Below are 27,343 nucleotides of genomic sequence, written 5' to 3' on the forward strand. Positions count from 1 at the left end.
CAAACAAGACACCACCACACAAACAACTGGAAAAGTCTCTAAGATCAGTATCGATTATGGTGTTTTGTGTCTATGAGACGTTAAAAAGAAACTTCCATTTTCTTAACTAAAAAGGTCAGTTCAGACCTCAAAAGAAAAAAAAGACCAAACCAAAGGAACAACAGCGCGTGTATTTGTTAGTTTCACAAAATGTATGCTCTGTAGAATACTGTATCAGAATACAAAGGACTCAGTAATACACAAATTCCCTGTGTGATTTGCTATTATTTTATACAGCGTGGGGAACAAAGTGCCTTTTGCACAGCTAGTGTAGTAGTGAATCAAACACAAATCATACCTACAACAGTAAAACCTAGAGTTCCCAACTGGGATCAGAAATCATACTTCCTAAAATAAAGGAAAATGCATTAGCCCTAAATGGTTTAGGGATAGAGGCAAAAGGAAAACTTGCAACGAAATTACAGATACAAACAAACATACAACTTGTGTAAGATCTACTGACAGGCAACAATAACAGCACTAAGGAGATATTTGTGTCCTCAGTTTTGATGCCAGATATGTAGTCATATTCTGCTTCCAGTTCCATCGATTTAATATGACTTTGAGCAGACGTGGTCATGCCAGCAGTTGCAATGCCTTTTAAATACAACAGATTTTAAACAGAGCCTTAGACCCAATTCGTCAATTACCAATTCTGTAATAGACCAATATAGATCATTCTATATCTGCCACAAATACATATTATTTCTACAAGGAATTGTTACTGGTCATAGCCAAAGGAAAAGCCTCAAAAGGCTTCAACTTTGTTCTTAGTGCTACTAAGGTCCTTTAACAAAGAACACTAGGGACACAATTTCATAGCAAATTGTTTAACATGTAAGTGCATTTCACTGCAACAACCCCTTCTTCGGGTTCTTCATGCTTTTAGGTACTCAAGTCTCTTTTTTACCCAAACACCATCTCTTTGGCTCTTTCTACATGTGAAAAATACTCTCTAACTATACCAGCTATGGAAACCTGGTCAACACAACTGTTATGGAAAGCATTCTATTAAAGTGTTTAAAGGATGGCATCTTTTGAAATTTTCATGGTTAGTTTAACTGTATTATTTCCAGTAAAGTTAATCTAAACATTGTTTTCAGTAACAGTAAGTACATGAGCACTGAGTGCTTCTTAAACTCCAACGAGACAGGAACCACAGCAGCACATAAATACTGTAACGAGATGGCAAAAATGCCATAGAATGAGAACTCAGAAAGGTGTATGACACTGCTGATATCCCAACAGTGAGCTCAGCAGTTGCATACAAAACAATTAACAACCACAAGAGTTTACTGGTCTCAATTCTGTCAAAACCAAAGTTCAAATCCTAGCAAGGGCTTTGTAATTTTGCAAGTATATAACTGGAGCTTACATTAGAATGTACCTAAAGTTAAACCTAACATCTTTGTAGAACTTCATCTGGGAAAACTGATGGAGGTGCTATAAATTAATTTTTTTTATAGGTTTAGAATACAAATAAGGAGACCTCCAAACACAAAGCAACGTGTATACAGGACACAAACACACATGTAGCCAAGTCCCCTGGGGTTTTGCTGTTGTTGTTACTTTATGTTTTATAGACAATCTTTATAAAAGATTAGTTTCATCATATGCATACTATATTAGAGGCATATTTCTACCACATGAATAATTTTAATATATTTTTAAAAAATCAGAATGTAAAATCTTGCCTTTGAAAACTTCCCAACAACCAACGTATTTAAGGATCACTATGCAACCTCAAATTTCTAACAGTCTCTACATTTGAAAAATGCACTAATAAAGTTTACAGATTTTACAAAAAAGTTCACCAGTCTCTCTTATGTACTTAATAGTTTGCCTCCTCCATAAATGTATGCCACCTTTTCTTTCACCTCTCTCCTTTAATGCTTCATGTTTTCATGTTGTTGTCTTTATGAAAGAAACAAAAGTATCAAAAAGACACAAACAATACTCAGTTCCAACTTAACAAAATTCTATTAAGTACTCAGGGTAGATTTGGTTGGCATCGAAGATGACGAAGATCTTTGGGTTCCAGGTATTATCCACACAGCTGTCATACAAGTTCACAAAACTTCCATCTTTTGAAGGAGGTCTTATGTATTTTGAATCCCCACCAATATAGTCACCAGTTAATACACGAGCAAGAAACATGACTTTATCTGGTCTATGCAGATGAGGCTGCAGATTCACGCCATGAATCTGGAAAGTATCTCCATGCTTCATGCTCTCTTTGCAGAAGTGACTGGAATATGATGCATCTCTGGCGAAGTAAGTCCCTTTCAAATAAAAAAGAAAAAAAAAATCTGATGACATTCATACCGTGAGACCTTAACCACTAGAGCATGGATATAGGTACCAGGATGATGAAAAATGTCTGTTCTTTTATCTTCATTAGCAATTCTTTTTTACTTTTATTTAAGTTGTTGAATTATAGCAACAAGATCAAATATTTTTAGAGGGAACATTTTAGTAGGGAGATTGTCTTTGATCAACACTGCTTTGCTGAGCATCCTTTCTCCGTGCTCCCTGGTCCTACTAGCCAGTTTTGATTACATTCATTACTGCATCTTAACTTTCTTAATTACACTTGATGTAAAAGCAGAGCTGTATTAAACAGCTCTTGGATAAACAGAGGATGTGCATCACCAGATATAATCTATAAGGAACACTTAACAATGCAGAACTGTCAAGATTACCAAACTGTTGTATGTGACAACTATACTTACCTTTTCCATATACAGCAGCATGCATTCCATTTATTCTCCAGTCAAAGTTATGAATACAGATTGCTTCAACAAATTCATTACTGGTGCCATGAAACAGCATCTGCTCATTAATCGTTGGGACACCCCTTTTCTTCTTCAGTTGAGCTTTTTTCCTACAGAAAACACACAATACAGCATTACAAACAGCTGTACAATCACATTAAGTTGCTATCGTGAAAACACTGCACAGGGGACAGACCTAAAACACCGTACACATTCCACTTTGACAAATGCCTAGATGGTTCTAGTTTTTAAACAGGTCAGAATTCTTAAGGTGCAGTTTTAGAAATCACACTTTTCTAAATGCTGTGGACTATTTTCAGACATAGTCCAAGATTAAGAAAAAAGGTCTATTATACCAATTTATCACCATGGTTCATTTGGCATTAGTTTTACTGTGGTCATTTTCTGCAGATACATTTTTTTAAAAAGTGCATTTTTCTCACATTTGGTTCCTACTTGAGTAGCATGGTGGGAGGCATAGCAAAGTTGGTAGATTATAAAGTACTACTACCTAGGTAAATAGCAGAAATATTAAAAATAAAATCACCTAATGTTTTAGTCAAATTTACTTTCACATGATCACTTCATAATGATTTCCTGAATTTATGGTTCACTAATACTTTTTAAAAGACATAGTTGTGCATTGGCAGGGTTACATCAGTTTAAAACTTTGGACAAAAATCCCTCCAAAAACCCAACTTATACTACAGGTGAATCTATATCACAGTCTCATGGGCAGAAAGCCATAGCACACCTCCAGTTAAAGAGCAGATATATTTTCCATCCATTTTTAAGTGACTTTCTGTCAGTTGGGTTTTCCTAAGATCCATGAAGAAGCTGACTCTGCAGCTGTGTCAAATCAGAAGAATGTCAGTATAATCTGAATGGCATCTGGGAGATTTCACTACTAATCTCATTAGTAAACATTTTTTTATCAGAGGCAGACAGGCTCCAGGCACTCAAGTTCTACTTTATTAGCAGTTCAACAAAACCTAAGAGTCAAGACTCCCTTCATCTTGAGAAAACTACCTGTGTGAGGAAACATCTTTTGATCTAAGGGCTACTAATGCTGAACATTTGAAATTTTTCTATTATTAGCCCTCTATTGTTGGCTGATGATCTCTGGCAATACATAAATGTAGCCTAACTTCTCTTGAAGCAGGGCAACAGAACAAATTTACAGAAAAAGTGAATATTCAATTGTCAAAGAATGCTCTGTAACAGTCCTTCACTATCTCTGACCAGTTTATTTCCTAAAACCAATTCGGAATTGTCATTAATATGGGAACTACTGAAAGAGGCAAATGTGTTTTGACCACTACAATGATGCAAATAATCATTCAGGCAATGCTCAAACATAATCCTTGATCTTATCAATTAAACAAAACACTTTTTCAAAACCATCAAAGTTTAAGTAGCAATTGTTCCTCATAAGTAGCAGAGTATACTGGGCACACTGGGAAGTTGGTTCCGCAGAATGAAGAAATGCTACAACAGGACATTTTGTTAATTTGGAACAGAAATTGAGGAGCCCAACTATTCTAAAAAGCATCATCTTAGCACTTTTCACCAGCAGTGACCAGCTAATCCAGTTCAACAAAATTAATCTACCACTCACAAGGTCTTTGTACAGCTGGTTTGGTCAATAAAAGGAAAAACCTACAGCAAAACTAAATACCCATAGACATGCTCTTTGTACACATGCAAGCACCTAAGTAATCTCACTGATCAACAACGTTTTTACTTGCTGTACTCCTCTGCAACTCCAAACTGAGATGCATAAACAGAAATATGCTAGACTAAGCTTCATCTTCTTTTTAACATTCCAACCTGGGAAACCAAAAGAACTGCTAGGGAATTTGAAATGTTGGAATACCTATTACTTTCTAATATACTACCAGGGAATGATTTCTTCACCAATGTTTTGTAAGCCCATCTACTTCAAGGCTGTATTTTACCCTCAGCAGAAAAGCAGCTAAGCCTCCATTGTACACACTTATTCTAGCAATTTTCGTTGTTACCTGTACTTTTTTTATACAGGAAAAAAACTTTAGAACTGAAATTACTTTTCTCCATATACTTTTATACTGTACAAGTACTAAAAAGTACTTTGGTTTGTAGTCAATTATATGGTGATACTGTAATACTTCTGGCATATGAAATTCTAATTCCCACTCTCAGTTTCATACCTTGAGAGTATTTTGGCACAGCATCCATAGATTCAGAGTTCTTAAACCATGAATTCTATTCACTGACCAGTCATGAAAACTAGTACAGTGTCCAAATGGTATCAGTTGCTAAACTAAGCAAAAAAGGTCTTCCTTAGCCTGCCTCTGCCATCTACACTGAGACTCAAAGGACATTTACTTTGAAGCCTGCTTGGTACTCCTATTGTCAGAAATTAAGGTATGTATAAATATACCTCTTCAGAAACTTAATACTAGAAAGGTAGATGGTGAAACACAAGGCCAAGCAAATAAGCCTTAATATTTACACAAGGTAAATATAAGCAAATAAATTTGCAATTAGAATTACAGTCATTTAGTTTGGAAAAACCCCTTGAGTCCAACCATTAACGTGACACTGACAAGTCCACCACTAAACCATGTCCCTAAGCGCCACATCTACACATCTTTTAACTACCTCCAGCGATGGTGATTCCACCACTGCTCAGGGCAGCCCATTCCAATGCTTGACAACCCTTTCAGGGAAGAAGCTTTTCCTAATAGCCAATCTAAACCTGCACTGGCACAACTCGAGGCCATTTCCTCTTGTCCTATTGCTTCTTACATGGGAAGAAGAGACTGACCTTCACCTTGCTACAACCTCCTTTCTAGCTGAATAAGGTGTCCCCCTGACCCTCCTTTTCTCTAGGCTCAAGAATACCAGTTCCCTCAGCTGCTCCTTGTAACTCTTGTGCTCCAGACCCTTCATCAGCTTCGTTGCCCTTCTCTGGACATGCTCAGTGTCTATTTTCTTGTAGTAAGGCGTTCAAAACTGAACACAGGAGGTGCAGCCTCACCAGTGCCCAGTACAGAGGGACAATCATTTCCCTGGTCCTGCTGGTCACACTATTTCTGACACAGGCCAGGATGCCATTGGCCTTCTCAGCGGATGGCTCATATGCAGCCAGCTGTCAAACAGCACCTCCAGGTCCTTTTCCTCTGTGCAGCTTTCCAGCCACTCTTCCCCAAGCCTGTAGTGCTGCATGTTGTGACCCAAGTGGAAGACCTGGCACTTGGCCTTGTTGAACCTCATACAACTGGCCTCAGCCCATTGATCCAGCCTGCCCAAATCCCTCTGCAGAGCCTTTCTAACCTCCAGCAGATCAGCACTCCCACCCAGCTTGGTATTGTCTGCAAACTGACTGAGGGTGCCCTCGATCCCCTCGTCCAGATCATCAATAAAGATATTAAACAGGACTGGCATCAACCCTGATCCCTGGGGAACCCCAGGAGTGACTGGCCACCAACTGGATGTAACTCCATTCATCACCACTCTCTGGGCTCACCCATCCAGCCATGTTTACAGTGCACCTGTCCAAGCCGTGGGCTGCCAGCTCCTCCAGAATGCTGTGGGAAATAATGCCAAAGGCTTTACTGAAGTCCAGGTCAACAATATCTGCAGTCTTTCCCTCATGCACTAGGTGAGTCACCTTGTCATAGAAGGAGACTAGGTTGGTCAACCAGGAACTGCCTTTCCTAAACCCTTGTTGACTGGGCCTGATCCCCTCATTGTCCTGTATATGCCATGTGATGGCACTCAAGATGATCTGTTCCATGACCTTCCCCAGCATCAAAGTCAGGCTGACTGGCTTGTAGTTCCCTGGATCCTCCTTCCGATGCTTCTTGTGGATGGGAGTCACATTTGCTCACCACCAGTCAACTGGGACCTCCTCAGGGGAGCCAGGACTGCTGGCAAAAAAATAGCTTGGTGAGCAGTCTGCCAGCTCCCTCAGTAGCCTCAGCTGGATCCCATCTGGTCCCCTAGAGCTGTGTGTGTCTAAGTGGTGTAGCAGGTCACTGAGAATTTGCCCTTGAATTATGGGGGTACCATTCTGCTCCCTGTCTCTATCTTCCAGGTCAGCGTCTGGGTGCTTGGAGAACAACTGCTCTTAGTATTAATGCCTTCTTTGCCTCAGTATTTAAAGTATCTCAGCCTTTTCCTCATCCTTAGTCATTATTTTTCTCCTCACATCCAGTAAAGGATGGAGATTCTCTGTAGCCCTCCTTTTGTTGCTGATTTATTTATAAAAATACTTTTTATTTTCTTTTACAGCAGTGGCCAGACTAAGTTCTAGTTGGGCTTTGGCCCTTCTAATTTTCTCCTGGCAAAATATCACAACATCCTTTAATCCTTCAAAGTTGCCTGCCCTTTCTTCCAAAAAGTCATAAACTCTATTTTTCCTTAAGTTCCATCCAAAGTTCTCTGTTCAACCAGGCTGATCTTCTTCCTCGACTACTTGTCTTCCAGCACACAGGGACATTTGGCTCATGAGCCTTTAGGATTTCCTTCTTGCAGAGTGTCCAGCCTTCCTCGACTCCTTTGCCCTTCAGGACTGCCTCCTAAGGGACTCTGTCAAACAGTCTTCTAAACAAGCCAAAGTTTGACCTCTGAAGTCCAAGGCAGCAGTTCTGGTGACTTTTTTCCTTACTTCTCCAAGAATAAACGAACTTAATGAAGAGTACGATAACTCACTTAACTATCAACATTATAAGGAAAATAATTTCCATATACATATTAGTGATATAGCTCTCAATAAATTACATATCTTTCAAAAAAAATCACAAAACTTATTTTAACATACATCTGCTTAGTTATTTCCTCACTATTTAACTTAGTTCAGTTAGTTTTATTAGTGTAATACATCTTTAAAACTTCTGATACGTACTTCTTCTTAGAGGCTACACAAAAAACTTTTGTCAAATACAACTGCTTAAGACTGATACTACAAAATAAGTGGATGCTGAACTGAGCACTTCCAGCTTCTTCCAGGTCAGCAAAACATGAAGAGGGAAAAGCCAAGAACTCAGAACAAGATTTTGTAGCACATTAAATTTAAGGAAATTGGAGAAATATGTGGTAATTAGACACTTAATTCTGTCCTGGGTTTCATAAAGTTGAGGATCTCAACAAGACACAAATATTTATTTGCTTCGTTCAGTAAAGATTAAAATAATACAATCTTCTCAAGGAGTTATTTTACAAAAAGCTTGGTTTTGTTCTCCTTACTTCACTGTGGACATTCTGAACATCTTTAATGAATTAGTCTTATCTGTGCTACACTGTAACTAATGCATTTCTACAAGTATTACAACAATGCACCTGTAAAAGCTACAGAGTCTTAAAAATGGAAGTTTAAATAGAGAAATAACAAATAAGAAAAATTTTAAAAGATAAAAAGTAACACAAATTTTCATTAATAATAAAAACAATTTAACATATTTCTGGTACATGACTTCAAAACTTGCTGCATTAACAATCCTAAGACTGTTGGGTTTAGAAATAATCTCACCTGCAAAAAAACTCCCACAAGTCTAGATTTTGTATTCTCTTAATTCTTTTAATTCGGTGGCTATCCATTGTTTTTCCAAAGAGACTAGAAACTTCATTATATTCATTTGTTTTCTTTTGCAATGGAATAAGCTGGAAAAAAAGAGGTTAGTACGATTTCAATTCAATGCATTATTTCATTATCCCACATTTTTGACCAACTTGCATACCAACTCTTACCTGGTATGGCTCCTCAGTATTTACATTCTCCCAGTGCGAAGGCATAGGGATAGCCTCATTTTCACAGATGAAACTTCAAACAAAAAAGGTAAAAATACATAACACTAAAGACATGAGGCATTTGTTTCCTGTCAAACTCCTGCTCTAAACAATATAGTATGCAAAAAAAAAAAACAAATCCCCACAAGGTTTACACAGAACTACTCAGGGTTTTAATTTCAATAAAAGGCTGTTGCCAGCAGGTAAAGGCAAGAAGTTTTCTTTGTATTCAAATTCTGCCTTAGCTTTTTATAACTAAACCATGGCAATGAACAGTTTTAATACACCATCTACTTAACAAAAGATAGGAAGATAAAGCAGAAGAAGTGGTCAAAAAATTCCACAACATTAGGAGAGCAACACTGATTTAGAAATGTGATGGTGAACATGCAGCCTGAACACTCCAAACTATCAGGAATTACAGCTTGCCTACTGTCTGAGAACTGAGTCCTCATTTGAAGTAATTAAAAGCATCATGTTTAAAATACACATTTGAAAATTACAGTTTACTTTAAAAAAAACCCAAAACAACAAAACTTAACCTTAAAAAAAAGTGTTTTACACATATACACTGCATACGTAGAGCTTTTAAACCTTAAAACTGGGACTAAAAGAAGGAATTTCCTGAAAGTGAACAATGTCATCACATGGAACTCAAGAGTACTGAATGCAATTATTCAAGAAACAAAAAAAGGTAAATTGCCACATCACTGCATGCACTATTCTGCAAATATCTAGTGAAAAAACAGCTAACACTTCAAAAAAAACACAGGCCTTCTTGAAAGTCAGTGTAAACAGATGGCTACTACATTTCTTATGACAAATGACAAATTTCTTTTTGAATGTATAACCAGACTACAATTCAGAACTAAAATTATTTCTTAGAAACTATCTGGGGAAAAAACCCCACATATTCCACAGAGTCAATTTGACCTGTGGTAGCATCACTGCATAGTTCAGTTTATTGTTTAGAGAGTATCAGATTTACATCAGCAGGGCTTTACACCTAATAACTGATCAAATGGTAGAAAACTTACAATCTAAAGCAATTAGACTAAAAACATCCGGTTGTCACAACACAATTTCTTTAACTTCAAATCATTTTAGAGCAAATGACTAAAACACAGGCAAGAAAACATAACTCAATCTTTTCCGCTGTTACAATAATACTTCTAAATAATTTATGAAGTCAATGGAACAAACTGCCCTATTTTTTGCTGCTGGTTCCCCGCAGCAATTCTGATTCAACAGGTATTCAGAGCAAGTGAGTCCAGTGGCTAAAGTCAAGCACAGTTTTAAGAATCCTGCCAAAGGATATCAGTATACAGCACGCCTTCCTTCTCCCAATACAAATTCCTTGCTTTCTCAGAAAACAAAAGATAAAAAATAAACTAAAAATTCTCTTGTCACTCTTCTCTGATGAAATGTTTTCCTTCTTCACTTGACTAGCTCTCCCACCTTGGCTCACCTCTCAAATTGTTTCATGCAAAAAGCAAATAAACATAAACAATAAAGACAAAACATTTTTGTTTCATTTTACTTAGAAGAATCAGGAATAAAATAAAAATAAGGAGTCTTCCTTTTATTTCCTTACCTGAATGAATTGATAGAAAACGGAGCTCGCTTTATTGGACGTTGCTTAAGGGTAGTTAGGTTGATTTGTTTCATCACTGAGCATAAAACAAAAGTTAAAATGAAAGTTTCTGGAATTCATCTATATCATCTGAAACATTTACGTGACTTTTTTAAAAATAACATTATTACACTCTAAGTTGCTTGACAGGGATTCCTTTTTCAGCAATTAACAAATCAGCATTTTCAATAAATATTTCTAAGTGCATTGTCATTTACATGAGTTGGCAAAATGCACAAATATTACATATACAAAATTATTATTTTTAAAATACCCATCTAAAATTCAGCTTCACTAAATCACTGGCAAAATTTCCACTGATTTTAATAGGATGACAAAGAATATTACTACTATCCTTAATGTAAGATATTATGACCTACAGACAGTGACAAAAATTGCTCTTTAATATTTGCATTTAGTGTTTTTATTCTTGATGCAAAACAGGTTTTTAAACAGACATTTTAACACAAGTAAACATAAAAACTCCTTGTGTTGTTACATACTACTTTACTACCAGTACATTGCTATTTTCCCCAGTCCTCACTTTCTGTATTTGAAATACTTGAAATTCGAGTATATTAGAATATATATTTATTTCCTTGATTTCCTATATTTAAACATATAGCCGTTTTGTAATTTAATCAGAAAACAAACAATCTACAAATGGAAAAACTGAAAAGAAAAACCAAACAAACAAAAGAAAGGAAGTTATTAGAACACATCTTGCATGTTGAAGAAAAACGGTTCAAACTTCCTGTTTTAATCGATGTATGCTACATACTGTCTGCAGTTGAGGCAAGCAGCAAGTAACATGATGGAGTGCTATGAAACAAGACATGCTAACACAGTAATAAACTATACCAAAAAAATGTAACAGGGCAGCAGCTTCTAAAAACTCATATGAACTTCCTATAAAGGTGGCATTTTCAATTACATGTTTTGGCACTAGATACGAGGACAGTAACTTCCTGAATGAACAAATGTGCCGTGTATCTGGCACCTTCCATTATTTAAATTTACTCTATGAAAAGATACATACCTGAAAAGTCTAGCATGTAGTTAAACTTTGCAGTCGTAAAAGACAGAGAACCATGTGGGTTTGTTCGGAAACTCCTTTCAATATCTTCACTGCTAATAGAGCAATGACTGTTTGAATCAGTCTTCAAAATCAATAAAATAAATGAAAAAAGCACATTTAGACAAATTCAGCAATAGGTAGTTGGATGTATGGAAATCCACCACAATATAACTTGGTAGGAATTTACCTGAAACATATGCCATTTACCACACTCAGCCAAATAAAACCAGCCCCACTGGGTATCAGAGGTATCCATCTCTTCAACCGGACTTTCCATCTTTGGAAATACATCTTCTGATGGCCCTTGGAGCACTTCCTGAAACATTCACACACACACACACACAAAATTTTGATTTGAGAAATTTATAAAGAAGCAAAATAAAGTGCATTTGCAATACCTACAAAAAATCCTGGCTAACGAGGGCATATTTGTTTTTTCTCTTTAAGAGAAAAATTCTCAATTTGCTACTTTTCCAGTATTAAATCCTTTACATTAGTTAAACATTTTCAAAACTCTCTTAATTGTCTGTCAAGTATGCCAGTAAAGGCAAGTTATAGGCTTTAACATATCAAGGAGAGGTGCTAAATTTCACACTGATGGCTGTAGAATCAAGGCTATTCAGATATATATAATGGGCTCTCCATTACATACTGCTCAGGAATGACATTGTCAGGTTACATCAAACAGCTTGATGAAAAGATCTACTAGGTGCTCATCAACAGTGAACAAATCAGACTGCATATCAAAAGTTGTAAAAAAAAGAAAATTTCAAAACTAAGTCAAAGAATATAATTATTTAACTGTGTAAGAGCACAGTACATTATCCTTCCACAATGCATGAAGGACAGTTTCCCCCTCTAATGCACCCACTTTAAAATGACACAATGTAAAATTACTGGTACTCTGTACTTGTATTTACAGAGAAGGGTCACACCATAAGCCAGAGTGGCTTCCACACAAGCAATGACTACGATAGTTGAGGTGCTGCAGGATGGAGAAAAAGGACTGAAGAAAGGATATAGCAGAGGTCTACAAAATCATGACAAAACCAAAGAGGGAATAAAGAATCACTTCTTTTTCTGACAGACAGAGCAGACACCTATTGAAGACTGCAAATGTCAAGTTCAAAAAAAGTGAAAGATAAACTTCCTGAACCAGACGAATTCCTTTTCATGGTATGGTGTGGATGCTGCAAACTGGAAGTTCAAACAGTGGCTAGACAAGTTCAAGCCAACCAGAGCTGTGCCAAAATGCCTTTAGAAGAACCCATTAGTCCCTGCCATGTTTCAGCTCATTCTTCACTCACCAATAAAATTCTGAAAACTCTGAAAGTGCTTGTCTCCACTTGCATGTATTTCCTAACAAGTCAACCATCTGCAACGACCTCCCCAACCAAAAATTCTAAGTAAGTTAGGAGGAAATCTTTCAGAAAAAGAAGCTTGAGCCACTCCCGGAAACGGTCAGCAATTCGCCCACTCTAACTGTTTAGTCAAAACACTTTGGCACTCTTCCCAAAAATTTCCTCAATTTCACTTCTGCTTCCAAGAAGTGAAACAATAACCACCAGTACAAGTAAGTCAAACAATACACAGTTTGTATCCTGGATGCTTCAGTTGTTTCCTGTTCACTTCAACTCAGAAAAAAAGAAGAGTCCAGAAGAAGACAAATACTGGAAATTAGAAGCAAGAACCACTTGGACAGTGCTACTGGGGCAGGAGTTGCAGAAGCAGGAGAGCAGAAGGTACTTCTAACATCACCCTTCCCTCCACCCTATTTTTCCCAAGTTAGCCTGCTGTGGTCGTTTGAAAAACAATGTGAGATACCTCTTTGTGATAACAGCTACAGACTGCATACTAATCATCAAAAGCTCCAAAGGGTGTTCAGAAAACAGGGGAATCAGAAGTGGGCCTCCACATCTCTAAATTGCAGGAACTGAGGGCAAACCCACTTCAGTACAAATGGAAGCCTGCCCAAGGCCACACACATGGATTGCTACCTCAAGTTCAAGCAGAACTACACTAAAGGTACATCAGCTGCATGGAAGAAGTATTTTGAAAGAGGTAAGAAAACCATTCTCCATTTCAGAGGGCATCTGCCAACATTTCTTCATTTCTTCTATTCCTCACAGCAACACAGCATCACAGAACCTACATTCACTTGGTGCTAAAAGCACAACTGGTTGACAGTTTTTGACGATAATCTTTCAACTTCAAGTTCATTCTTTCTCTCAGGTAAGCATTTGGCTATGTTCTACCCTACAGAGAGAAGGCAGAGAGGCAGATGTAGCCTGCACTTTTTTAAAGCTGACAAAAGCAATTCAGGCTTTTTGGTATAGTTTTCTCATGTTCCCACTAAAAGAGCCAGACCTCAGCTCCAACCCACTGCTAGTTCAGGGCCTTGACTCTAACCAATCAAATAAGTAATGCCTTTGGAACAAGAGAGAACATGTCTTTATAAGCAGAGAGGCACAATTACTTGTGCCTGTCAACACACAGTCCTCCAGGGGCAACACAGCATCCAGAATAAACCATTTACTAGGGAGACAGTTATTCCCATGGCTTTCAAAAATATTACATTCAATCCACCTATTGCCCTCTTCACAAAGTCTAGGGTAAGCAGATAGATTCCAGGATACTTCAGAAGCATGGAGAAATGACCCAAAGGCATGAACACATAAAGCCATAAACCCAAGAGAGCTGTTCTCAAAGGTGACACAAATCTAAAATGCTGGTGGGAATTACTGATTAATTTAATATCAAACACACACCATTTATTAAGCATCAAGTAGCTTTTTGAGAAGGACTATTAGTACTGTTTCTACTGGTCTAGGAGTTACCAGAACAGCTCAAATTAAACAAATTACTCTGGTAGGAAAAACATCATCCCAAACACGATGAATACTTGTTGTGTGCTGTGACTGAATGGCCTTACTACTACAGGTAATGCACTGCCTCATTTTTCTAGAAGTACTTTATGTTTGAATGATAAACATGCTTTACAGTGTGCAGATCTCAGAACGGTTTGGGCTGGCAGGACACTTACAAGACCATCTAGTACAAAACCGTGCCCCATCCAACCTGGCCTTGAACACTTCCAGGTATGGGGCATCCAGGACTTCTGGGGGCAAGTTGTGCCTCACCACCCTCGTGGTAAAAAATATAACAGTATCCCAATGGGCTACTCTGTCTGCATTCTTGTGCTATCTGCTTCCACTTGGCACAGTGTGCCTACAAAGATCAACATGGTATAGTTCCCTGCTGGAAACACAGGCAGTGCCAAGGGATTCTCCGGCTTTTCCTTAGAGAACACGACACCTGATTAGGAGACTTGTCTGAGGTAGCGTGCAGGGCTTGGGAGGGGAGGCGAGAAGGAGGAACACCATCAGCACCAGTACGGGACACCAGGCGAAATGACAATGCCCTTCCCCCCTGCGCCCCCACGCACCCGCTCTGTGCTGCCGAAGGCCACCGTCGCAGTCACACCCGCCACCGAACCCTCCAGAGCCGAGTCCATTGCAGCTCAAGGGCACGGCCGGGCAATCGAGGCAACCACAGCACCGCTAGCCCCTCATCGGGGCCGCAGGCCGCTCCCACACACACACGGCGGCCAACGCCCCCCACCCCCTTGCGCAACCTGGCAGCGCGCTCGGCGACGGGGCGGGGCGGCAGGGGCAGCGGCCTGCGGGGCGCGCGGGGCACGGGCTCGAGGGAGAAGGACGGGAGGAGCGGCCGTTCCGTTCCGTTCCGCTCCGTTCCGTCCCGTTCCGCTCCGTTCCGCGGCCCGCCCGCACTCACCGCATGGGCCGCCCCCCCCGGGCGCGCTCCCCACATGCCGCGCGCGGGGCCCGCTCCGCTCCGGGCGCTTCCGTTACCGGCGGCCGGGGAAGGGGCGGGGCGGCAGCCGTGCTGGGCCGCGCCCCATTGGCTCGTCAGCGCCGGGTATGCAAATGACAGCGGGGTGGGCGGGGCCGGCCCCGAGGGGCGGAGCCGCTGCCGTGGGGTGAGGGAAGGGGAGGCTCGGACACAGCTCCGGTCCCAATCGCAGTCCCGGAGACTCTGCCGGTGCTAAGACCAGTACCAGGCCTAGTTACAGTACCAGTCGCAGTCCCAATACAAGTACCACTTCTTGTACCAATGCCACTACCTGTACCAGTCCCAGTACCTGTACCAGTACTGACCAGTACCGATACCAGTACCAGGCGCAGTAAAAGTCCCGGTTCCACTCCCAGTCCCAGTCCCAGGCCAAGTTCCACCAGCTGTCCCAGTTCCAATACCAGTAGCAGTACCTGTGCCAGGCCTGATTCCAGTCGCAGTCCCAGTTCCAGTCCCAGCTGCAGTCACAATTCCAATAACACTACTAGACCGATTTCCTGTCCCAGTCCCAATTCCAGTACCAGTACTAGTTCAGCTACCTATACCAGTACCTGCACCAGTATCAGGCTCAGCTCCAGGCCCCACACTAGTTCCAGTTCCAGTATCTGTATCTGTACCAGTACAGGTAAGAGATCCAGTACCAATACCAGTGTCTTGCACCAGCCAGAGCCGTGACACACCCTCCTCTGCTCTGTATCCCACCACCTGGTCTTTTAGTTCCTTTGATTCTTGGCCTTGCTAGTAATGGGCCTCTGCTTTACCAAGAAACATTTTTTATAATTATTGGTAATTTGGTAATACAACAGCCCACCATTTTCCTGTGAAGCACGGATATACTTGGGCCCCTACATGCATTCATTTCTGCACGGACAGCTTTTTCAAAAACTGATGGCATGTTGACGCCAGGCATGGCAGCAGACATGACCATCACCCTGTGCACAGAGCATGGTCACCCAGTGCAAAGAGGACAGCAATAAGAGCTGCAGCCTGTTGCGGGCACTCAGGGCCCATGGACAACTTCGTTTTACAACTGAGGTCTAGAAGCCTCAGCAGCAGCAGCTCTAGGACCAGTTAGTAAGAGAGGACAGTTCATAAATATAGTTGATCCCAGCCTTTTGGTGCAGATAGTCTAGGATGGGAGCTGCTGGGCAGAAAAGCAGGCAGTAACACCAGCTACATCAGTCTTCAGTCAGCCAGGGGCCTGGTAACTTCAAAAAACCACGTCATCATCATACATGTGTGCAGTCACTGAAGCACATCCTGCAGTGAAGCATTTTCCTTGAGCAGCATGCCAAAAACAACACAGGTGGATTGAAAATGAATTTCACAAATTCCGAGAGAGTGTCAGGCAGGATATGTATCCAGATTCTGGCTGTGCTGACCTTGCCTCTGAATGCAGAGTTAGAAAAGTTTATTTTTCTGAGTTAAAAAGTCTCTGGTGCATCACTGGAGCTATTTTACTGGCATGAACATGATGCTTCTGGAATAAAGGAGTCTTCTGGAAGTCGAGACATCTTTTCTCAGCCATGATATTTGTATTGATGTTGTTGGAAAGCACATAAAGATTGTGGGGACGTATCCTGCCTGTTCTGACTTTCTTTATGAATCTATACACAGAATAGAGGTAGGGGAGGTTTCTGTTACCGCCTTAGCTGTTGAATGTCTGTTGAACATCTTTTTTTTTTTGCTTGAAAAGATGCTGTCAATGCTTTATGTTTAACATGGGACTCTTTGAGTCATCTATTTCTATTTTTATTACTGCTGGTTGTGGATTTTTAAAATAATGGTCAGGTTTTTAGTAGAATTTACATAAGTGTATCTGAAGTTACATTAGCACAACACACTGTTTTCTAGGAGATGAAAGTTTTAAATAAGTTTGTGCTGCTATGCCTTGAAGCATGGGATAGAATTGAGATTTATATTGTGTGTTTTTTCCTTGTCTTTGTATGTTTACACTGATAATTAATAATGGAGAGTAAGCCTTTCTTGAGATAAAAATATCTTCATTACAGTGAAAACATAGCTTGTTGGAGTGACTGTATTCTCAGGAAGCTACATGCTAATGCCAGACTTTCTAGCAACAACTTAAAAACCTTTAAAATCCAAACATTTTGCTGGATATCTTATGTACTCTGTGCAGTCTAACAGCTTATCTGAAGAAGACATAATTGCATTAATTGGTTCTCATCAGCTTCAAGTAGCAAAAAGCCAGAAACTGGAGAGGTTTGGACACGACTTAAGTTACAAATCCATTCTTTCAGGGAATGGTCAAATGGAAGTGAAAGAGAGAACTCCCTGATGCTGCCTGGTACGTAAACTGTAGGATGATAGAAGGATCTAGGTTTGAAAGGTCTCATGAAGTTCTTTAGTCCAGTTTCCTTACCAAAGCAGGTCTAACTTCAAATCTAGATTAGATTGCTGAGTTCCTAATCTAGCCTTTTCCTTTTTAAGGGGTAATTTTTAATAATCAATGTAATGTTGCATGCATACAACGGAATGATATTGTAAGTGATAATGAAATATAATTCTACCACCATTAACTGAAAGTAAGCAGAAATCCAAAACAGAACAACCAAAGATTGAAATATAAACATTCCACACTCCCCAAACTACTCATAACAATACAATGACTGTGCCATTAAAATAAAATATTGACAGTATTTTGCCACTTTTTGAACACTGTAAGATTTTGTCATGGGCATGTGTACTGCAGTATAAAGGAAGTTGTAGGATGCATGTGGTATCCACAAACTTGTAAACTCATAAATACAGTTGCCCAGAGGCAAGAGGAGAGAATGAGGAAATACTCTACTTATTACAGAGCATCACATCTGAAGGCAATGGTTGTCCACCTCAAATATGGCACTGGTCTTGAGATGTGAAGGAAGATGTAGAAGCAAATCATTATGCGTTCTCCCCTTGAAAGTCTACATTGTCTTAATTTGTTGTTCAAGGAGCTGCTAGATGTGTCAAGCAATCTTTCTTAACTGACTCTCTTGCATCCTTCTGTGTTCTAGAAGATAGTCTTCTAACCCTGTCCCCGGTTATGCCTATGATCCAAAGCAGTACCTGTGGAGAACACAACCCACAGCCAAGAGTCTTCCTTGTCTCCTTTCACTTTTCTTTCATATTTCTTTATGTTCTTTTTCCCCCTAGTTGTCTCTCTCTCATACCCAATACTTCACCATATTTGGTTTCTTAAAATTGCCAGTTGCCTTTCTGTCTCCTTTTATGGGTAGACTGAGTTCCAGTATCTCGACTTGTCTTTTTTTGTTGTTTGTTTTTATGAAGGAGGAGTCCTTCACTGACATTAAGAGAATATAAATGCAAATAGATGCAATTGTAGCAGCAGGAGAAATGCAGAGAGGTTTTTATTTGTTTTTCTCTAGAGAAGGACATAGACGATCCAGGTATCCAGACGATACCTGCACTCATTTTGGATTCCTATCTTTTCCAGGCTAGCACAACCATGTACCGCTAACTGCAGCATTGCAGAATGACATCAAGGCCTGAGCCAAACAGCCAAAACAGTCAGAGAACAAGATAACCTCAAAAACAGTGAGTCTGCCAGCACCAGCGCAGTTTCTCAGGTATAACACAAACAAAATGGGGCTGGTTCTCACTGATCCTGCAGTGCTGCTTCTTGTGTGTTGTTATAATGAATAAACTTCACTCATCACCCTACTTCCCTTACTTTGCATAGTCCTTCTGTGCTTCTGTGTACATATCACACCTGCACTGGACTCCATCAGTCTAAGATTTCAATATAAAAATTCTACATAGAGAGGAAAAAAAGACTTACACATAGCCTGATGCACTTGTCTCCCACCATTCATTACAACTTAGGAAAGGATGCAGGGACTACTTGCAGCCTTGTTCAATGACTGGAGATGGCATTCCTGTCCACCTCATCTCCTAGTGAATAACACTGATGAAGGGAATGGCTTCTCCACCTTTGCTCCCTGTGCTGAGCTGGACTATATCTGAGGAGAGAAAAGCATTTGCAGAGAACTTTTGTGCCCAGTTCCATTAGGCAGCAGAAGCAACTATAGTTTCAGTAGTTTCTTCTGTGTCTGCAGAATGCAGTGAGCAAAATTGGGATGATCAGAGACAGTGCCATGCTGCAAACTGTGGGGTTGGGAGACTGGTTGTCCAGGAAGTCTGGAGAGGATAGTCATCCATAAGAAGAAAAGGCAAAATTGCATTCCCCATCTCTCTGGATCTTCATGATGTCTCTATCCACCAGCACTCAAGTGATGCTTAAGAGTGTACTAGGGTCTGTCTGGAATAGTGTCGATTTTCTTTGTAGCAAGTTGTATGATGCTGAGTTTTGGATTTGTGACTAAAGCAGCCCTGATAAGACACATGTGGTTTGGCTATTGCTGAGCAGTGCTTGCACAGCATCAAGGCTTTCTCTTTTTCCCACTCAGGCGTCCTCAGGGGTAGGCAAAAATTTGGAGGGGACACAAGCAGGATAGCTGAGCCAAATAATATTGTATGCCCTATAACATCATATACAGTAACAGAAATTGAGGAGAGAGGGATTTTTGGGAGGTAGCCATTGCTCAGAGACTGGCTCTAGACATCACTCTGCTTTTGCATCACTTTTTGCTTCACTTACTAAACTATATCTGTCTCAACCCATGAGTTTTCTCGCTTTTGCTCTCCCCATCCTGCTGTGGTTTTGTGGGAGGAGTGAGATATCGTGTAGTGCTTAGCTGTGGGTGAGGGTCAACCTGCTACAAAGCGAGAAAAGAAAACCTCCAGAGTCTATCTGCTGTACACAGTCAGGCTTCCACACAGCTACAGTACATACTCAAACGTATGCACATACATGCATTCCAGCATCTGCTCTGATGCAGTCACTCACCACCCCACTGTTTACCCCAGGACAACATAGGCGCTGTGAATTGCCGAGGGATGTGTCACAGCCAGCTGAATCTGAACCACACTTGAACCAGCACTGTGACACTAGTTGGAAAGTTCCTTCTACAAGGTACAGAGGCATCTGTACAGAATTCGCCACCTTACATGACCTGTTGATTGAGGGAAGTTAGATCTGAGACTGTTGCAGAGTCCAGACTTTGGCCTGTTCCTTGGCCTGCTCATCCATGTGTGCACCAATGATATTGTCAAGGGAGACCTTAGCAAACCAAGGGTAGCCACAAGGCACTGGAGCCCAGGTGCTGTTCTCCTTGGTCCTGCCAGTGGAAAGGCAAGGCTTGGGCAGGAGGGCGCCCAACCTATGGGTTAACACCTGACTGCACAGCCAGTGTTGCAGGCAGAGCTTTGGCTTTTGTGACAGTGGACCCCCGCTTTGAGGAACAAGGGCAAGAGCATGTTTTCCAATAGGCTTTCCAGCCTATCTAGGAGGGCTTGCCCTAAGCATACTCTACATGCACTGGGATTCTTCTAGTCTTTCTCCTACTTCATGGCCCTCCAGTGGTACCATGTGCTCTCCTTGGACTCTTTTAACATCTACTTCTTTCTTCGTGTCTATGAGGCCACTCTCTGCTCTCTCAGCATTCTTTCCGTCTTTCTGCTGTGCTTTTTCAACTCTTCAAGGCTACTCTGATCACTAGATCTCTTTCTGGCCTACTTTTTTCCACCTTTCTGTGGCTAATCTTTGTTATCCTTCACATTTGCAGGCTTTATGCTATTTTCTTAACTTCTCTGAGCCTACTCTGTCTTTTCTGAGGTTCTTTCAGGCTCTTTTCTAATCTCTGAGGCTCTGCAAGGGTTCTCTGTTCTCTGGGACTCTCTCAACCTCTCCACTTCTTCCCTAGACTCTCCAAAGCTGCTATGGCTGCTTTTCAGTTTCTTCCTTCCTCTCACTGAGATGACTTTGGAGCACTTTCAGTCTTTCTGCTTGTTCTGTATCTCACTCACCTCTCAGTCCCCCTTTCCATCATTATACTGGGTTTTCTGCAGCTGCTTTATTTTCCCTTCAAGGTCCATGGCATTTCAGCAACTACCCTTCTTTCTCCTGAGACTTTTTCAGCCTTCCTGCTTCTTTCTTCGCTTCTCCAAGGCGATTTTCTGTTGCTCTTTTAGCCTCTCTCCTCTTTTAACAGATGCAGGTACACACGTCCAATGCTCTTGCACAATCTCTGATACTTTCTTATTGTTGTCTTGTGTGTTATCATAGTTCTTTCAGGCTTTCTACTAGTTCCTTTTTTTTCCTCAGTCTTCTCTTGAGGCCACCCTTGGTACTACTGAGTACTCCAGAATTGCTTTCATAGTTCTGAGACCTTCTTGTTATCACTCAGCATCTTTTGTATTCTGAGGGATTCTTATCTGCCTTATCTATTTCTTTCTTGCCATTTTGACATTGCTACATTTTGTTTCCTTGAGCACTAACAGGCTTTGTTCCCTTCCCTGAGGCTAGTTCATATACTCTGAATCTCTTTCAGACTCTCTGTTGCTTTGTTCCCTTCTGCTTGGCTCCACTGTTTCATTTGGTGATCTTTCAGGCCATCTTCTACTTTCCTGGCATTTGGAAGGCTATTCTGCAATTTTTCTCTATCTGAGTGTTAATCAGTTTTCACATTTTGTCTGAGATTTCTCAGTGTCCTCTGGATGTCTTTCAAGCGCTCTACTACTTTGTCCTCTCTTCATCTATTCTATATTCTCTGGGAGTCTTGCAATCTCTTTCCTATATTAACAGGCTCTCAAAACCATTTTTCCATTCTTTGGATACTTTTCACACTTTTTTTCTGTTCTATTAGAGTATTGTTTTGAAGGATGAGAGAGGACTGGGGCAGGGGGCAGGATGGGAATCTTTTCAGAGATGCAACAGTTTCAAGAGCACTGGATTTCAAATGCAGTGGAGCTGGAATAGATCTCTGTCAGTCACCTTTTGGAATTTTTTTGTCCCTGTTTGGTTTTGATGCTGGAGTTAGGAGACAAATGAGCTCAAAGAGGCACCTTTGAAAAAATGCTTTATTTTTATATCATCCTAGTAAAAATCTTTTATATAAAGGCGAAAGTAGGTATTGCATAGAAGAAACACTGGTGCAAACATCACCTGGTGGGAATGGCATGTTGTTTCTTAGTGTCTGCTATCTACTGCACAACAGATGGCTAGCCCACAGCCAGACATCTCCAGGTTTCCCCATGCCAGCTACAGGATGAAGCTGCTCAACTCTGTGGAAAGAAGTTACATCAGAATTACGTGTGGCCTATTCCATGCTGCTTCTAAGAACCATCTGCTGCGAAAACACTCTTTTCCCCTTGGTCCTTTCTATGCCTGACCACTAGTTGCCCAAGAAAGACCATGAGGATCAGTTTGGCTGCCCCCTGCTTGCACCCCTCCTGTGTGTGAGTTTGTATTACATGCATACAAATGGGGGGGGATGGACACAGGATAGGAGAGTTGGCCTAAAGCGACCATAGTCCAGGAACTCAATGCATGACATACCCAAGGCATCTTCTGTCATCTTGGAGACATTTGCGTCATTGTTTTTAACGTCTTACATGCTATGGGCACTTTTTTTGAGCACCTTTCACCTGGGCTTCCTGTAGCTAACAGCCTTGGTAAGTCCAGAAGGAAACAGAATTCACTGCTAACACTTCATCAGCTTTCAAGTAGAGGTTCTTCAGGCAGTTCTCCTGTTTTGTCTCTGCTTAAGTTCTATTGCAGCTTCCAAGCATGAAGGACAGTAAGACAGCAGGTATGCTACAGTCTGAAGGAACACTCAGAGAAACAGCACTTTCACAGACTTGAACTGTGCTTTCATGAATTAGAGATACAGAGAGGTATGCATTTATACAAATCAATATTTGTGTATATTAAAGATACTTTTTACTCAGTATCAGTTTTATTTAAAAACATGCTAAAAACTTATAGTTAAATAATCAGAGTGACACTGGGGGAAAACACACAGATAGCCACCTACCAGCATAAGCAAAAAAAGTGCATACATACATGAGCCAAAGCTCCCTTCGACCAGTTTACAGGATAATTTGTGCCTTCTCTGACAAACTGACTGATGCAGCCTCACACTTTCCAGAGCTGTTTTCTGCTGCCTGGAAAATGGTATTACTTTTCTGCACCTTTGAGGATGTCTGTCATCACCTCCCACATCAGAGAGTCAGCTAGAGACACAAATCAGTCCTGCTTTTGACTCCTCTCCTGTAGGTGGCTTCATAGAGATGAATACATGAAGCTCATGTAACTATCTCACTTAATACTGTGCTTAAAATGCCAAAAGTAGTCATTAAAAAAAGATTTCAGGATCTATGCTGCTAGATCGTGAAATGGAATGAAGCATTCTAGAAAAATAAGTTTGGATGGAAGGCAAAGTAGCTGAGTTTGCAACTACACATTTCATCTCTGAGTTACTCATAAACAGTTTTTATTTCCTTATTACTTTCATTAATATATTTTACCATTTTTGTACAAAAACTGACTGCAGATTAAAATTTAAGATGCGGTAAGTACCACTGTGCGACCCCAAAGGACAGAGATGATGCTCCTGCTCAGCCCTGCACCCTGCTCTTTTTAAGCACCAGAGAAAGCTAGAGAAAGCTAAGCACTTCTGCCCAAAGGGAGAATGCAGTGGAGCCATCAAATGAAAATCATCCTATCTTTTCTTGCAAAAATGGGAACGCATCTTAGCAACTTTGGATACAGTCTTACATGTAGCAGCAAGTACACTGGGCATCAGAGCCCCTTCTTCAACATGGAACAGCCATCTCCAGTGAGGCTCAGATGCTCCTGGTCCCAATTTTTGTTAGAAATGGAAGTAAAACTGGATTCAGTTTCTGTGCTTTCCCTCTACTTCTTCCCCAACTCCTTCAAAGGCTATCCAAGTGAAACAGCTGAACCCATATGGCCTTGTCTGCTTCAGTGGGAAACAAGAGCCCTGTGAAACTTTGGGCATTGTGCTCATATGGGCAAAGGCTGTGCTCTAAAAATAGTAACCTTCTTCACTGTAACACTCAAATTCATCTCTATCACCCACACATTCACACTCCTTCCTGTCACACTGATTTCATAGGAACTCAAGAAAGTGACACATAGGTCAGACAAAACACTATTGCTGCCAGATGTATAGATGCATGCAGGACTTACTAGGAATATAAACATGGGACTAAAACCTCCCAGATATAGTGGCTCAACAGCTATTTCAGCCCACAAGGAAAAGATACGCTGAATGATACAATGAAAATTGTATCTTTTTAGAGCTTGGACATTAAGAGAATTTTGTTTACCAGAGTAGTTGAAGTGGCATGGCTCTGAAAGGCACAATATCTCCATCCTCAGCAGATTCTGAAACTCAGTCCAATACCATCATAGTGAACCCCATCTCACAGACGTGTCAGTACCCCTTTGAGAGTGACACTGGATGAGGTAACCTCTGAAGGTTGACTCTGACAGTTGCTAATACAAAAAGCTGTATTTCTTTCAGAGCTGAGCCAAGCCCTGACTGAAATTTAGTCAGAACATCTTCCAGTGTCTAAGCATTTCCCTCTTCCTTCACAAATTAGCAAAAACCTGGAACAAAGGGTAAATGGGGGTTCCTTGCAATGAAGAAGCATTTAAAGTAGAGAAATACACGTTCAAGTTTCCTAATCGGGAATGTTGGTAAAAATAGACATTGAGTAAACTAACCCAAGGGATGGACATTGTAAGATTTTTTTCTTCTATTTTACCAATGCCATTCACTTGATGCATTTTTTCCTTTCTTCTGAAATCCTTCTGAATAAAAGCATGCTTTCTTTAAAAAAAAAAAAAAAATTAAGCTGAACATGAGCCAGCAGTGTGCCCAGGTGGCCAAGAAGGCCAATGGCATCCTGGCCTGCATCAAGAACAGTGTGGCCAGCAGGAGCAGGGAAGTGATCCTTCCCCTGTACTCAGAGCTGGTGAAGCCACACCTGGAGTGCTCTGTCCAGTTGTGGGCCCCTCAGTTCAGGAAGGATATTGAGGTGCTGGAGCAGGTCCAGAGAAGAACCACAAGGCTGGTGAAGGGACTTGAGCACAAGGCCTATGAGGAGAGGCTGAGGGAGCTGGGGCTGTTTTCACTGGAGAAGAGAAGGCTCGGGGAGACCTCATCACTCTCTACAACTACCTGAGAGGAGGTTGTAGCCAGATGGGGGGTGGTCTCTTCTCACAGGCAGCTATCAGTAAGACAAGAGGACATGGTCTTAAGCTCTGCCAGGGGAGGTTTAGGTTGGATATTAGGAAGAAATTCTTTCCAGAGAGGGTAATCAGGCATTGGAATGGCCTGCCCAGGGAAGTGGGGGATTCTCCATCCCTGGAGGTTTTTAAGATGAGGCTGGATGTGGTACTTAGTGCCATGGTCTAGTAACCATGGCAGTGTTGGATCAAGGGTTGGACTTGATGATCTCAGAGGTCCTTCCCAGCCCGGCTGATTCTATGATTCTGTGATTCTATGATGACTTGGCAATCCATCAGCAAGAATCAATCTGTACTGAAGGTGTGACAACACAATCCATCTCTGAGTGCTGTTTTGGAAATTACCCCTTTCCTGCATCATCTGGTCACCTTTAATCAAACCACCTTTTCTACTTCAGGGAGACAGCTCTCTTTAGCTTGAGGAAACCCCTACAGTGAAGGGCATGGCATGACAATGTTGCCATCAAATTGCCCTCCCCTTCCTTCACATCCAGCAGCACGCCATGCCTTGGGCAAACTTTTTTGAAGCAGACAACACAATCTGTGAAGTCTGCTGCCAGTAGGTCAGACTGCAATCTCTCTCCTTTGCGCTAACAGTAACTTGCTTAGTCAGTGCTTTAAGCTTTCAAAGTAGCATGACATCAAAGCAGCCAGGCACTGCTTTGGGTGAGTAAAGGCATTGAAACTTTGCCTCACAGAAGTAGGAAGCTCATCATCTGGTCCAGTGGGAAGGCTTTGCATTCCATCTGAGGAAAGAATCTCTGATTTTAAAGGGACACCTTTGTTACAGTAAGGGCATCAAGGCCCCGATAAAGGTAGACAATGCCTCCCCATGGACTTGAGAAAAGTTGTGTCTTTGCCCGCACCATCAACTTTGAAAAACATGTCCTCTGGAGATCGCACAGTGGTTCCGAAATTAATGTACAATAAATGTGTAAAACCAAAAACAGTAAGAAGTTATAAGTCAGGCAACTAAATTCTAAGCTATATCCATCATAATAATAATCATCATCATCATTATTATAATAAAAAAGTATACACCATAAGGTACAAGAAGCTGCAAAGCAAAGCAGCTCCAATTCCTAGGACTCTCAGTTAGAGTGGCTTTTCCGAGTCTTCCAGTAAATTGGATATAAGGGTTGAAAACTTAATGGAAGACTTTGAAGAATTCTCACTTGAAGTTGAACACATGTAATTTTTGCACATATAGCATGGATTAGTAGAGCAAAACATTTTCTTAAGTTAAGAAACATTCTTAGAGCAGATCTATGATTTCGTGTAGAAAATCCATTTGTTTGGGGGGGTTTCCCCCTCTTTGGCAAATAAATGGCAAATGTGAAACAGGAAAAAAAAAAAGAGTCAAATAAGTTGTGATAATAACTGGACAAGTAACAACAAAGTGGATCAGTCAATGGGACGGATTCCCTCAGCAGGGCTAAGTGTGATGCTCCTTGTGGTCATTCCTTGTGTTCATTTTTATGATGAGACAGAAGGGTTGATGTGATAATGTTTCAGAGGCTTTAGGCATCATATTTTTTGCCAGTCCTGTGAATCTGCTGGAAGAGTGTCATGGAGAAGGCCATGCCAAGAATCTGAAGGAAAACAAACAATAAGGGCTTTAATACAGGAAGGCTTCCAGGACTGCACTGCTGACCTGTGTTCATGGCCCAGCTGTAGTTCTAACAGCCATTCTACACTAGCCATATTTCCCAAGCTTCAACACTGAGCAGTAAACTTGAATGTATGTTGTTCAGGCACACAGTGATGTCCAGGGTTGTATCTGTCAGAGCCCAGATGGAGACAAAAAGCTCTCAGGGCTCTTTGTCATATGTGCAACCATTTTTCAGAATCTATATGTTCAAGTCACTCTTTCCTTTGACGCAACAACTTGTGCTTGTTTAGCCAGGTAACTGTGACTGAAACTATCAGATCCAGGTATCATCTCCCAGAAGAACAGGAGTCATAGAATCATAGAACATTGTGAGTTGGAAGGGACCCACAAGGATCATCGAGTCCAGCTCTTGGCCCTGCAC

General features: G+C 41.0%; 2 protein-coding genes across 6 annotated transcripts in view; both read right to left on the reverse strand.

Moving 5' to 3' along the window:
* Window positions 1-150: 150 nt before the first annotated feature.
* Window positions 151-15,065, reverse strand: PARP11 (poly(ADP-ribose) polymerase family member 11). The gene is made up of 8 exons (XM_050333549.1): window positions 14,742-15,065; window positions 11,484-11,612; window positions 11,258-11,378; window positions 10,180-10,255; window positions 8,547-8,619; window positions 8,329-8,459; window positions 2,772-2,923; window positions 151-2,321 (listed from the first exon to the last, which is right to left on the reverse strand). Exons 1-8 carry the CDS (start codon window positions 14,808-14,810, stop codon window positions 2,008-2,010), a joined length of 1,065 nt encoding a protein of 354 aa, XP_050189506.1. The 5' UTR covers window positions 14,811-15,065; the 3' UTR covers window positions 151-2,007.
* A 7,028-nt stretch (window positions 15,066-22,093) lies between these two features.
* Window positions 22,094-27,343, reverse strand: part of TSPAN9 (tetraspanin 9) — a 170,963-nt gene continuing 165,713 nt past the window's right edge. For all 5 annotated transcript variants that reach the window (XM_050333554.1, XM_050333552.1, XM_050333551.1 and 2 more), the window contains one exon: window positions 22,094-26,902. In XM_050333554.1, the coding sequence (XP_050189511.1) occupies window positions 26,831-26,902 (72 nt within the window). In that variant the 3' untranslated portion in view covers window positions 22,094-26,830. The remainder of the gene's footprint in view (window positions 26,903-27,343) is intronic.

This window comes from Myiozetetes cayanensis, unplaced genomic scaffold (assembly GCF_022539395.1).
Source record: "Myiozetetes cayanensis isolate MyiCay16 unplaced genomic scaffold, myiCay2020 scf5-8, whole genome shotgun sequence".
NCBI classification, from domain to species: Eukaryota; Metazoa; Chordata; class Aves; order Passeriformes; family Tyrannidae; genus Myiozetetes; species Myiozetetes cayanensis.